A 13,558-nucleotide genomic window follows, 5' to 3' on the forward strand; every position below is an offset into this window, starting at 1 on the left:
TGTATGTTCTTGTTACCTTTGTCAAAGATCAGTTGGCTATAAGTATGTGAGTTGATTTCCAGGTTCTCTATTCTGTTCCATTGGTCCAAGTGTCTTTTTATGCTAGTACCATGCTGTTTTAGTCACTATAGCTTTGTGGTATAATTTGAAGTTGGGTAGTGTTATGCATCCAGCTTTATTTATTTATTTATTTTGCTCAGAATTGCTTTGGCTATTCATGGTCTTTCGCTGTTCCATATGAATGTTAGGATTGTTTTTTCTATTACTGTGAAAAGCATCATTGGTATTTTGATGGGGATTGCATTGAGTCTGTAGATAGCTCTGAGTAGTATGGACATTTTCACAATGTTAATTCTTCTAATCCAAGAGCATGGAATGTCTTTCCACACTTTTGTGTTTTTTATAATTTCTTTCAGTAGTGTTTTATAGTTTCATTGTAGAGATCTTTCATCTCCTTGGTTAAATTGATTCCTAGGTATTTTATTTTTTGGTGACAATTATAAATGGGCTTGCTTTCTTGATTCCATTTTCTGCTAGTTCGTTATTGGAGTATAAAAACGCTACTGATCTTTGCATGTTGATTTTGTATCCTGCAACATTATTGAAATTGTTTGTCAGCTGTAAGAGCTTTTTGGTAGAGTCTTTAGATTTTTCTATACATAGGATCATGTCATCTGCAAACAGGATAGTTTGACTTCATCTTTTCCAATCTGAATGCCCTTTATTTCTTTCTCTTGATTGATTGCTCTGGCTAGTATTTTCAATACTATATTAAATGGGAATGGTGAGAATGGGCATCCTTGTCTTGTTCCTGTGAAGAATCATAATATGTTTTTTAAAGATAGAAAAGCAGGGGCTGAGCCCGTGGCGCACTCGGGAGAGTGCGGTGCTGGGAGCGCGGCGACGCTCCCGCCGCGGGTTCAGATCCTATATAGGAAAGGCCAGTGCACTCACTGGCTGAGTACCGGTCACGAAAATGACAAAAAAAAAAAAAAAAAAAAAAGATAGAAAAGCAGACCTGGATCCCTACTTGCTCAGAAACTCACCTTCCAATTTCCCAAAGCACCTACACAGAACAAAGAATCCAATTTGAAAACCACTCTTATAAAGCCAAAGACTTAAAGAGCTTCAGAGCCAGATGGATCCTTAGAAATCACTGAAATCCATTGGATCACACTTGGGAGACGGGGAACCGGTGAAGCTCACAGAGCATATAAGTAGTAGTAGTGGAACCTAACACAAAGCTGCTTCTTTTACTGCTCCTCTCTTTTAACTGCTTACGTTATTTCCCAAAACCTAAAATTTAAAAAAAAAAAAAAAAAATCAAGAGGCTGGCTGGTTAGCTCAGTTGGTTAGAGCACACCTTATAACACCAAGCTCACAAGTTGAGGTCCCCTTACCGGCCAGCCAACAAAATAAAGATAAATAAAATAATTTTTTTAAAAAAGCAAACCCTTTTCTATCCTGACTATAGTTCCCAAACAGGAAACTATTTTCCCTATAGATTTTTAGATTCTTGGAAAGAGATTTTCCCCCTCTAAATGCCTCCCAACAAATTATAGTACATGGTAAAAAATAAATCCACATCTTATGTTTGAATAATTCTTTATAACTTAACAATATCCAGACCCATGAGCTGTTTTATTTTACAGTGGGAAAACTGAGACCCAGACAGATAAAATGACTCACTTTCTTTTGTCTGACACCAACTGAAGGGTTCTTTCCACTATCTCACAGACTTTGTATTCATTCTGTGCTACTTAAAACAATAAACAAGTGGGCAGTACAACCGGCTTGTTGATATCTATTTGGGGTGGGGGGTGCTAAGACCGACCCCTGCTAATCACAGCTATTGCAGAGGGAGTCAGGGGTGGGCGGGTAAAGGCTAACGTTGATTGAACATTATATACTAGTTATACAGGAGTCTGATTTCTAAAAAACTTGGAAAGTTTGTTTTTAATCACCATTTTGCAGATGTAAAAACTGAAGTTCAGAAAGTGCCTTGTTCAAGGTCACATAGCTAGTAAATGGCAGATCATAGATAAACTTCAAGTCTGCTAGACTCCTCAGCCTGTGTGTTTTTCCACACCAGCTGGCTTCATGGGGCTTCCAACATCCCAGCTTGCCTTCCTGAGGGCAGTCATGGCCTCCTCTCATCCCCTGCCCCTTCCCTTCTTTCTCTTTTTCAGGAGTGCCAGCTTCTCTCAGGGCACCAGGGCCTCATTTCTCATGAGGAGTGACACAGCCGTACAAAAACTTGCCCAGGGCAATGGACACTGTGTCAATGGGGTCAGTGGTCAAGTCCATGGCTTCTATAGCCTTCCCAAGCCAAGCCGGCACAATACAGAATTCAGAGACAGTACCTATGACCTCCCCCGGAGCTTGGCCTCCCATGGCCACACCAAGGGCAGCCTTACAGGCTCTGAGACAGATAATGAGGATGTGTATACCTTCAAGACGCCCAGCAACACCCTGTGCCGGGAGTTTGGGGACCTCATGGTAGACAATATGGACGTTCCAGCCACCCCACTGTCAGCATACCAGATCCCTAGGACATTCACGCTGGACAAGAACCACAATGCCATGGCAGTGGCCACTCCTGGGGACTCAGCCATAGCTCCCCCACCCCGGCCCCCTAAGCCAAGTCAGGCAGAAACACCTCGATGGGGCAGCCCTCAGCAGAGACCTCCAATCAGTGAAAATAGATCAGTCTCTATTGCTGCCACCATCCCCAGGCGCAATACCCTTCCTGCAATGGACAACAGCCGACTTCACCGAGGTTAGTATAAAGCCCTAACTGAGATTCAGAGGGAGAGGGAGGTACCACAGGAGTTCTCAGTGGTTTTCTAAAAGTCCTTGGTCATCCATGGCCAAGGGAGACTTAGGAACCACCCAGGTCACTGATACAAGTTTAGGCATCTTCTACCCAGACCCCCTACCAGGTGGTCCTCCAGAACTGGAGGCTATTCCTAGATACCCACGATGGCAAGAGAGTAGCAGATGCTGCCTTGGAGAAGTTAATATTCTACTAAGGGAGAACATTCTCAGTAAACCACAATTCAACATATTATGTTATGGGTTCGGTTTAGCCAAACCTATGTGGACTAACAGACTATTAAAACAAAATGATATCTTCAGAATATTTTCACAGCCACACTTGAATCTCTCTGAAGTCTGAATTTCTATTTGAAGTACCTAATTTCTATTATCGTTTGTTTTTTACTGAGAGTATTCCAACTCTGTATATAACGTCCTCTGATGTAAAAATAGAACAATATTTTCATTTTACATTTTGCTTTATAGCTTGCAAAGCTTTTTCTTATCCATTCTGTTGTTAAAGCCATGCAGAGAGTTTGTTGGGACAAAGCCTCATTGTCTCTATTTCACATGCTAGTTAAGAGATTTACTCAGGGTTTTGGTCATCAGTGGCAGAGATGAGACTCAGATGCTGGTTTAGAACTCTTTTCACTCTTTTAGTCCATCAACAATCTGAGCAATCACCCTGTATTTTAGAACTGAGATGATAGAGACATATATAAGACACATCCCTACCCTTCAGATCTCACATCTATTAGGGGAAATAAAACTAACCTGTATAAATCAGTACAAGTGTTATTACTATAGTATTCATAGAGGTCATAGTGGGGGTGAATGGGACAGGTGGTAAGTGCTATAGGAGCTAAAGGAGAGGTGCATAAATGGGAGAAGTCAAGGAGGGATTCTCTGCCAATGCTAACACTGGAGCTGGATCTAGAAGCCCAGGAGGAATTTTTGAACTGAGGAGTGACATGTTAGAAGTAATACACGTACCTTACCATTTGGGGTTGAGAGTGGTATCTTCTGGAGTTTCAGTAAAACCCTGAGCAACACCGGTGAGGGTATGGGGAAATGTCAACACAAGGGTCAGCGTGAGTACATATGGATTTCCCTTCTTCTGCCATAGCTTCTTCCTGTGAGACCTACGAGTACCCCCAGCGTGGGGGAGAGAGTGCAGGCCGGTCAGCTGAGTCCATGAGTGATGGAAGCAGTTCTTTCCTGGTGAGTGGGTTTAACTAGAGGTCCTTATGCAGGCTTGGGTAGGTAAAAGATCACACCCCCTGGAACTAAAAGCACAGCCCCAAAAGAGTGATGGCATCTCCCTCTTAGGACTCTGCCTAGGTTCTTGTCTCAGTTCTGAACCTTGGGTTGAGTTTTTGGACAAGTAAAATACAGGTATCCTAGTCTGGAGGAAATGCGTGTACTTAGGTGGACTGGATGACAAAGTTCACCAGTCCTTGTAGGTAAGCAGAGAGGGTCCGGAATGCAGGAGACCCAGGCTCTGGGTTGTGGATCTTCTAAAGCAGCAATCCTACCCATCAGGTCTCACCTGGAGGAGGGAGGCTGTGATGAGACACTCCAGGCAGGAGGGTGCTCAAAGTCGGCCTGGGTGGCAGAAGTATGACTTGCATGCTGGATCCCAGGCTGCCCTCTGGAAGGAGCTGACACAGTTTTCCAAGGTGTCAGGCAAGCAGACCAGGGCCTGACTGAGGGTGCACTGACAAAACAGTGAAAATTAAGTTACCAAGGCAGAAGCAGCTTAGTTGTATGTCTGGGCAGACAGGGCAGGAGGTAGAAGAAGGCTGTCGCCAGGGTTGTGGTGTTGCACAACTCTGTGGCAGCTGTGGCTGCAGCATGGTGGTCACCCAGGTACCTGGGGTCAGCCCTAGGCACACTAAAAGCTGAACTGGGGAAGTACGGCTGGCCCCAGACCTCACCTTCCAGGGCCAAGACTCTTAATAGGCTCCTTGCCCTGATCAGGGCCTCAGATGCTGCCCTACAAACACTGAGTGTGGATTTGAGGTAGAGGGCAGGTCCTGAACCAACACAAACCTACACAGTCCATGGCCTGTGCTACCCTCTGCCTTGTTCAGGTTTCCAGAAACCTGAGTGGACCCAGCCAGCAAGGATTTCTTATACTATAGATTTATCACAAATTATAGGTGGATCCCAAGGGGCCATGAAAGCCAGAAAGGACTCACAGACCTCATTTCTTCCTGCCTCCCACTCTGCTTTCATACTTGGTCGTCCCGAGGTCTTCATTATAGCTTCAAAGTATAGCTAACCCAGACATGACTTTTCTTGCCTTGATATAAATTCTCACCCCTTTTTTTCTTCTTGCTGGTGACAGCTGTATTTCTTTCACTCTCTCTAGCCAGGGAAAACAGTTGTGAGCCGATCGGATAGCACCAATTCTGAAGACAACTATGTGCCCATGAATCCAGGTTCCTCCAGCCTGCTGGCTATGGAACGAGCAGGTGATAATTCCCAGAGTGTCTACATCCCCATGAGCCCAGGGCCCCATCACTTTGACTCGCTTGGCTACCCATCCACAGCCCTTCCTGTGCACCGAGGCCCCAGCCGAGGAAGTGAGATCCAGCCACCCCCTGTTAACCGCAACCTCAAACCTGACCGGAAAGGTAAGTCCACTCTTTCCCCTGGACAATAGCTGGGGACTATTTGCATTTGCTTAGGGATCCAGGTGGACTTGGGGTGTGTTACTTTGGTCAAATCGTTTAAATTTTCTGAGCCTTGGTTTTCTTATCTGTGAAATAGGGATAGTAATTCCTGCCTCCTGGGTTTATTTAGAAGAAATGACTCTCATACGTAGCAGGTGTTCAGTAAAGTTAGATCCGTGCCCCCTGCAGTGTAGACCAGGAAGAAGTGCTGGAGTTCTAGTTCCAAGTCTGCCACTACCACACTCTGCTGGCCTGAGATCAGCAACAGCGATACAAAGGGAGGATCAGGATGACCGGGCAGAGAGAGGCCCCTGTGGGTCTGGCCAGCAGGGAATCCAAGTCCTGGCATGTAGAACTGAACCCTTCAGGGCCTTGTGCCATTTACCTTCCTCCACTGTGGGCTGCATAGTCCTGTCCAGGAGCAACAGGGAGTAGTCATGGTGACTATCACCATTTCAGATATGGTCTCTTGTTTTTATATAAATCTGGGGAGAAAAATCTGTTATCAGACCACATGTCCCCATTTTGGATTCTGAAAATACAATTAACATAGATACAGTGGAAAGAATATATAATTTAGAATCTGAAGACATGACTTCACGGCCTATCAACGTGGGCAATTACATAACCTTCCTGAGCCTCAGTTTCCCTATGTAAAACTGGAATGACTGTGAAGACCTTTATAAATAATGCATGTGTGTTATATGTAAGTGTATGTATGGTGGTGGTACTGCTTTCTGATTACTGACTTTCTATTCCTGCTCCAGCAAAGCCAACACCACTTGACCTGAGAAACAACACCGTCATCGATGAGCTCCCCTTCAAATCACCTATCACCAAGTCTTGGTCTAGGGCCAAGTGAGTATTTTTGGAACCAGGAGCTTGGAGTTGGGCTGTTAGGGGAGATGAATGAAATGGTAGCTGGCCTTCCGTGGAATGGTCAGGACAGGTGGATTTTGATGTTCATGTTGTCATTAGCTGATCATGTCTCTTGATCTCTTGGGGCTTGGTCTCCTCATCTGTAAAGGGGGGAAATTATACATACCAGCACTGTGTCAGATCTTAATCTGATAATGGAAGGTGAAGCTCAGACGGCCAAAGTCTGGGTGTGTGAGGGTCAGGGCCCAGCTAGAGGTTAGAAACACAACAGCAGCCATGTGGCTTCCCCAGGGTTAACTCTTTGTTTTCTTCCCGCAACAGCCACACCTTCAATTCCAGCTCCTCCCAGTACTGCCGCCCCATCTCCACGCAGAGCATCACGAGCACGGACTCAGGAGACAGCGAAGAAAACTACGTCGCCATGGTGAGTCTTTTGGGGTTCACTGGAATAACTCCTATCAGAGTCCCTGGGATCCACCTCTTAGTTCCCCACTTCCCAGCTTAGCTAACTCACCTCAGCCCAGAGATTCCTTTCATTATTTGTATTTAGTCTCCTGCTACAAATCTCTCTTGAGCACATGTGTATTAAGCAGTGAAAGTTATCTTTAGATATAAGGAAGATATAGTCCTGCCCCCACGTAAGTCTCAGTCTTAAAGAACAGAGGTGGCCAGCCTCTCTCTGATGACTGTGACACAGGCAGCACAATCCATGCCCTTGGAAAAGCAGTGCTGGAGGTGTCGTCTCAGCAGTGGGGAGACACACGTGTACATAACTCACTGTGGTGAAGCCATAATAGAGGTATAAACACAGGCAGAGCATAAGTTTTCTGTCTGAGATTTTAATTGGAAAGGGCATAGCTGCTCAGTACCTGATAGTTGCTGCGTAGATATTGAAAGAACAAATGAACCAATAACTAGTCAAGCAGCCAAAAATGAAAACATAGGACTGTCACCTTTTTCATTAGAATAAGACTTCAGGAAAGCCCTAGACTAGGTGGTACTCTTCTAGAGCAGGAGCCTGGATGGAGACAGAACCTGAGAGCATGCACTGGAAGAGCTGCCGAAGGAACAGAGGTTCTGTGCAGCCTGGAGGCAGGTGACTCTGCTCACATCTTGAGGAGCTGGATGAAGGAGCAAGCTGCTGTACTGTGACTGCCCCACTCTAGGCCAGGGTGGGAGTTTCAGAGCAGCCAATTTAGTGCAACAGAAAAAACCTTCCACCATCCAGTACATAAAGAAAATGTGCTGCCTTCCCTGGGGCCTCTCAGGAGAGAGTGTAGATGAGATCTGGCCTGCTGCCCTGTAGGGGAAGCAACATTGTATGTGGATTAGAACGGGGTTGGGAGTCAGAAAACAGACCTGGTTCCCATCATTCCCCAGCTGTGCAGCCATGGGCAAATCACTTAACTTCTCTGAACCACAGTTTTATCTTTGTCTTTAACAACAGGAACAGCAATAATACCTACAACACAGGATTGTTGTGAGGATTTAAATGAGAGCATGAAAAGTCCCTAGCTCAGAGTAAGGCTCAGTGATCTAGTAGCTCTTACTTCCAGAGGTGTGTTTTAGTGGGTGGTGATTTAGTCTGTTTCCTAAACTCACTAACAATTTTTTCCTCCTTGTGATAGCAAAACCCGGTGTCTGCATCTCCCATTCCCAGTGGCACCAACAGTCCAGCACCTAAGAAGAGCACTGGCAGCGTCGATTATCTGGCCCTGGACTTCCAGCCAAGCTCCCCAAGTCCCCACCGCAAGGTACCTGGATTGGAGGTGGGGGGTCAGAGCTCTCTGAGCCCCAGGGGAGAGAGTATGGAGGCCAGGTGCCTCCAGCACTGCGGAGCAGCACTCAGCTTCCCTCCCTCTCCAGTACCTGGCATTTATGACTTGACCATGCTTTACTCTGGGTCTTAGAGGCTCCTGTTCCTCCTTTCTCAGAGCACAGGTACCCTTGGTCCCTAGAACCTCATCAGTCAGCCCATCCCCTTGGTGTAGAGATGGGCAAACGAATGCACATAGAGAGGCCTGATCTGCTCAGGGTTACAGAGTGAATGAGTGACAGATCTAAGACCCAGGGATCCTGCCTTCTTGTCCTGAGCTCTTCTGTCTGGATGGGTCCCAGAGCCCTGCCATTGATACAGTGGCCTTCGGAAGGCACTTCGAGCCTAGGAACATAGACCTAGGAAGCACACTTAGCCAGCTCATCTAGGCAGCAGGGTGGGGAGCTCCCCCTCAGCATAGTCCCTCTCACAGGGTAGATGTGAGGGTCACCAAGGGGACACACATAAAGATCTGTGGCTGGTGCTTTTTGGTCCCCAGCAAATTCCTTCCCCTGGATAAATGGCCAGAGGGAGGTGGGCAGAGGCAGAGGTGAAGGCTTGGACCATCCACAAGGCCAAGAAGGGCCTGGGTCCTCCTAGGAGCTGGGAAATAAGAAGGGCTGGCAGGGCTGTTGCATCCAACAGGAGAGATCATTGTAGTTCAGGCTATACAGCCCACACTCAGAAAAAGAAGACAGGCTCCTGAGGCCCGTCAAAGTGTCAGGCAAAGGCCCCTCTCATCTCCCCATGAGACAACTCAGGAAGAGCCCATGCTCCTCTTCCTCCTCCCCACCTTCCTGGTAACTCACAGCCATTCCTACTTTCCCACTCTGCCCCCTTAGCCATCCACATCATCTGTCACTTCCGACGAGAAGGTAGACTATGTTCAGGTGGACAAGGAGAAGACCCAGGCCCTGCAGAACACCATGCAGGAGTGGACAGACGTGCGGCAGTCCTCGGAGCCTTCCAAGGGCACCAAGCTGTGACAAGAGGGCCTCCAGGCCCAGGGAGGGGCCAGGTCTCCAGAGCTGGCTCCTCCCCATCCCTCCTCTTCCTTGCCCCCCTCCCACCTCCTCTCCCCTCTGCCACTATTGGCCTTCAAAGCACTTGACATCAGGGACCCTGAACCCTTCCCCTGATCGAGGCACTTCCTCTGCCCACTCGGGGCCCACCTGCGATTTTTATCAGTAATGGCCATTCCTCAATCACCCTAGTTAGGAGCTATTGCCAAAAAGCATCCTTCAGCCTCTTCCTGTCCTGTAGACCTGACTGTCTACCAGATGGTTGGAGGGAGGGTTTGGGGCTCTGAGCCAGACTCCACACCTCACATTTGGTCCCAGCCCTCAGCCCTCTTCCCTCTGGCCACTGGGCTACCTCTCCTCAGTCCCAGAATAAGACAAGTCGTCTTGCTGACCCAGAGAGCCAAGGACCAGCAGACCAAAGTGGACATGGACTTTTTCATCCCTGTTTTTCTTGGCAGTCAAGAAGCAATGCCACCAAAAGATGAAACAGTCGAGAAGGAAGATCAGAGGTGGTCTTGAGGGGCAAAGGAAACGGATTCCCAGTGTAGAAGTGCAGTTGACACCTGCAAGGGTCCCCTACTTTCAGGCCAAGGCCATGGCAGGGCAGCTGCTGTGGAGTAGGAGAGGCAGAAGGACGAGGACAAGAAGGGAAAGCTGATGATGATGGGCACTCAGAACAAGAAGGAGCAATGCTTGGAGCTCAGGAGATTAGGGTGACAAGGACACTGTGGGGTCAGGGTCCCAGAACTCTGGAGCTACAGGCTCACTCTGCCACTCTCTGATGATGTCACTCTGGGACAGAGGATAGTCCTCTTCCCCAACACCCTCAGAGGGGCCCACACCATGCTGGAGAAGCTTGGACGTGCCGTGGGAGTGCCAGCACAGGGGTTGGGGATGGGAGGGAGGGAGCATGGTGTGGGTGGAGGTGATACAGGGACTGACGGAGACCCTGGGACAGTAACAGGCTGGGCAGAGGCCACAGTGGGGATGGTGCAGCAAGTGAGTTTCTGTGAGGTGGGCATGTAGCAGTGGAGGGCACAGAGGTAACCTAGTGCAGGGGACACAGGATGGAGCAGAACATGAAGGGTGGGAATAGCCATGTGCATGGCATGTGACAGGAGGCCATCCCCAGGATGAAAGGAGGGCAGGTAACGCAGGATCAGGGAGAAAGTGGAGCAGAGCCAAGCCTTGAGGATGACATAGGGGTGTGGCTGGCAGCTTGTTTCAGGGCCCAGGGCAGGAAGAAGACTGGTCCAGGGTCTTTTCTCAGCTTATCTCACCCTCTGCTGCTCTCTAGCATTCCAGGTGCCATACTGGACTCAAACTTGGCTGCAGGGACAGGAGAAGCCAATCCTCTCTTCCCATGCCTTGAAAGGTCCTCAGATCAGCAGGGTAGGAGGTAGGGCATTGCCCAAGGCTCTTTCTCCTAAGCCTAGGGAGGGGGTATCTGAATTGTTTATGTTGAAGGTTCTTGACCAAATTTTCAAGAGTCTCAGAGGTCCCAGGGCAGATCAAATATTTCATCCTACCCTGGAGTGAAAAGACCTTCTTCCACCAAAAAAAAAAAAAATGACTTCCCACCATGTTTGATGGGGGGTGGCTACAACTCCCTTTCAGCTCCTGTGAGCATGCACACCTCACCAGACCAACGGCCTGGCCATTCCCTACAAACTCCCATCCTGGCAGGAGTTGTTTCCTCAACAGAAGCTCCTCTCCTCCTAGCATCAGTTCAAATCAACTCAAGGAGCGTCTATTAATGGCTGCTGTGGCCAAGCCCTGGACTTAAGCACTGAGAACACAGGAATTAATCAGAACTTGTCCATGAACTAGAGAAGGTCACAAGGGAGGATAAAATACTGATGGGGTGCAGAGGAAGTAAAGACAACTTCTCAGGGAGGCTGGCGCCATAGGCAGGAGTGGGCAGGAGGTGAAGATCAGGGAAGGTGTTTCCTAGGAAGAGATGCCTGAGGTAGGCCTCAGAGGAGGACAGGTCAGATTACGGGGAAGGAGGGCAGGATGTGGGTCCAGTGGAAGGAGGAGGGAGAGATTTAGAAAGCCTCGTGCTTTGGAACAAAAGACTTTTGGGGGTGTCCAGCCACTCAGAAGTGCGGGGGCCGTACCTCAGTGTTCCCACGTGTAGTAGTAGTGGTGGCTGTGGCTGCACCCGGCAGGGTTTGCAGGGTGCTGGTTCACTATGCCCAGCCCTGTTTCTCTTTAAAGCCTTCTACAAGGGGTCCCTATGGCAGGCAAATGGACCTTTAACCACTGCCAACCGTCTGCCCCCAGCAGACTACAAGTGGGCCCAGGTGTTGATGCTCTCCATTTCCAGCAGCCTCCCCTGTTGACCCCAGGGTGCCATAAACCTGTTAGCATGTTCTCAATGTCCCAGGATGTGAAAGAAACTGGATGGAGTCTTCAGAGACTGAGGTGTTCACTTCTAATCCCAAGGAGACTTCCTTACAACTCTTGTTTCCCGTGACAACCACAACCCTCAGGTGGAAGTGGGGGTAAAGAGGGAAGGAAGGACAAGAGAAAAGGATATCGGCCCGTTGAAAGTAGAGCTCTCTGGTTCACAAACCCCAAACTACCAGCTGTGTCTAGCATGTACCCACCTCTCCCTACAAAGGGTAAAGTCAACTCAATTTTAAAAACTGGTCCACTGGCCTATCCGTGGGACAGAGCCCACCTCTCCTATTGGCCTGGCAAGGACAGAGAGCCCAAAATGGGGATGCTTTTCAGCCAGCTTAACTCACACAGGACTTGTCCTGCCTGGGGCTCTCCAAAGGACCCTTCTTCACCCACATCCAGCTCCACCTCTGCAAAGTTAAAGAAAAGCCAAGTGGGAACAACGAGAAAAGTAGAAGATGGTGTCTCCATAGGACCTTGGTTTGCCTGTCTGTGAAACGAATGGTTGGATGAGATGGTCTCTGAGGTCCCTTCCATGGCTGGGGCTCATCTGCTTTAAGGGGGAACTCCCTGCCTTGTAAGTTCTCTCAAAGGCCTGGATTGGCATGGAGGAAAAGCACCCAGAGCATAAGCCAATTAACCCAGTCCTCTCCCCAGCTTGATTTTGGAGAATTGTACATTTGAAAACATTAAAATATGCCCCATTCCTAGGACAGAAGCACAACGATTCTGAAGTTATTGGCACATGGGCTCAACGCTCATCTGTCCTTTGGCCCCTTTACCTGGGGCTAGTCTCAGCCTGATCAACCCTACCCACACCCCTTTGCTAGAGCTCTGCAAGGGTGTAGGACCAGAGAGAAATTAGCACTTCTTCCGTCCAGGCCTTCATCTGTAAAATGTGGGGAAGAGGCTAACTTCCTGGGCTCTAAAGCCCCTCTGAAGGGGGCCATTTTTCTGGGGCTCACCAAGGTCTTTGTGGCCTGCCCACTGGAGATTCAGGCTGTCCTGTGATAGCTGGTGGTGTGTGTTCTTGTATTCGTTGGCTACTTGTGTCTTGAAATTTAGAATTGTTTCTCACAGAGTTGTTGCTATTTGTCAGGAAGAGAAAATGGGCTAGAAGAAGCCCAATCTTAAGTCATTGTCTTGTTACCATTTAAAATTGACATTTAATTTTTCAAATCATTGTTGGTGCCTAATCACTTAAGTTATTAATTTATTTTGTTTTCTTTAAAAAAAAAAAATTTGTAACATATTTATCCTGTGAGTAGGTCTGGGAGTGGGTGGGGGGAAACATGTTCAAGTGGGTCATGTTTTTGCTGTGGTGACACATGGTACAGGCCTGGAGCTTGCAGGTCCCTTTTTACTATGGTGTTGCAGCAGGACGACAATAAAGTCCATTAGAAATGCAACCAGAGAAGGCTGCCGGTGTCTGTTTTGTCTAAAGGGGCTGGGGCATGGAACTCACACACATTCTTGCGAAGATAATCATTTCAGAATTGTTTCTGGAATGATCCCAGGAACGCTGGTGTGCCAGTCTGCACTATTTCACTTTAATAAGACATAATTGCTTATTTTTCTTGGCTGGGGGCAAAAATGAATCCTCCTGATCTCGGAATCTGTTGTTTTCCTAATCTGTAGAATGGAGATTGACTAGTATCTGCCAGTTCATCTTAGAAGGCACATTTACAGGAGAGTCTAGAGATGGATTCCGGGAGTGACTCGGTCTCTGATACTATGCCTACTGGCCCACATTCACAAGTCCCTGAGGTTGGACATCTTCAGGGTCTGTAAAATCTCTAGCTGTTGGAGTGCCAGGCCCACCTGGTAGGCGAGTCCACACCTCTAGTTACACAACACTTCAGTACTGAGGGCTGTCACCTCTGTGGTGTGTTCTCACAAGTCCCTGAGGGCAGGCATGTACCTCTCTTTACCAACAAGGA

General features: G+C 48.0%; 1 protein-coding gene across 2 annotated transcripts in view; it reads left to right on the plus strand.

Moving 5' to 3' along the window:
* Positions 1–13,027, plus strand: part of GAB2 (GRB2 associated binding protein 2) — a 168,708-nt gene extending 155,681 nt beyond the window's left edge. For both annotated transcript variants that reach the window (XM_063093266.1, XM_063093267.1), the window contains exons 4-10: positions 2,190–2,779; positions 3,944–4,038; positions 5,192–5,456; positions 6,263–6,353; positions 6,696–6,798; positions 8,003–8,128; positions 9,033–13,027. In XM_063093266.1, coding sequence (XP_062949336.1) covers positions 2,190–2,779; positions 3,944–4,038; positions 5,192–5,456; positions 6,263–6,353; positions 6,696–6,798; positions 8,003–8,128; positions 9,033–9,176 — 1,414 coding nt within the window. In that variant the 3' untranslated portion in view covers positions 9,177–13,027. The remainder of the gene's footprint in view (positions 1–2,189; positions 2,780–3,943; positions 4,039–5,191; positions 5,457–6,262; positions 6,354–6,695; positions 6,799–8,002; positions 8,129–9,032) is intronic.
* The last annotated feature ends 531 nt before the right edge of the window (positions 13,028–13,558 follow it).

The sequence above is a fragment of the Cynocephalus volans genome, chromosome 4 (genome assembly GCF_027409185.1).
Source record: "Cynocephalus volans isolate mCynVol1 chromosome 4, mCynVol1.pri, whole genome shotgun sequence".
Lineage (NCBI taxonomy): Eukaryota > Metazoa > Chordata > Mammalia > Dermoptera > Cynocephalidae > Cynocephalus > Cynocephalus volans.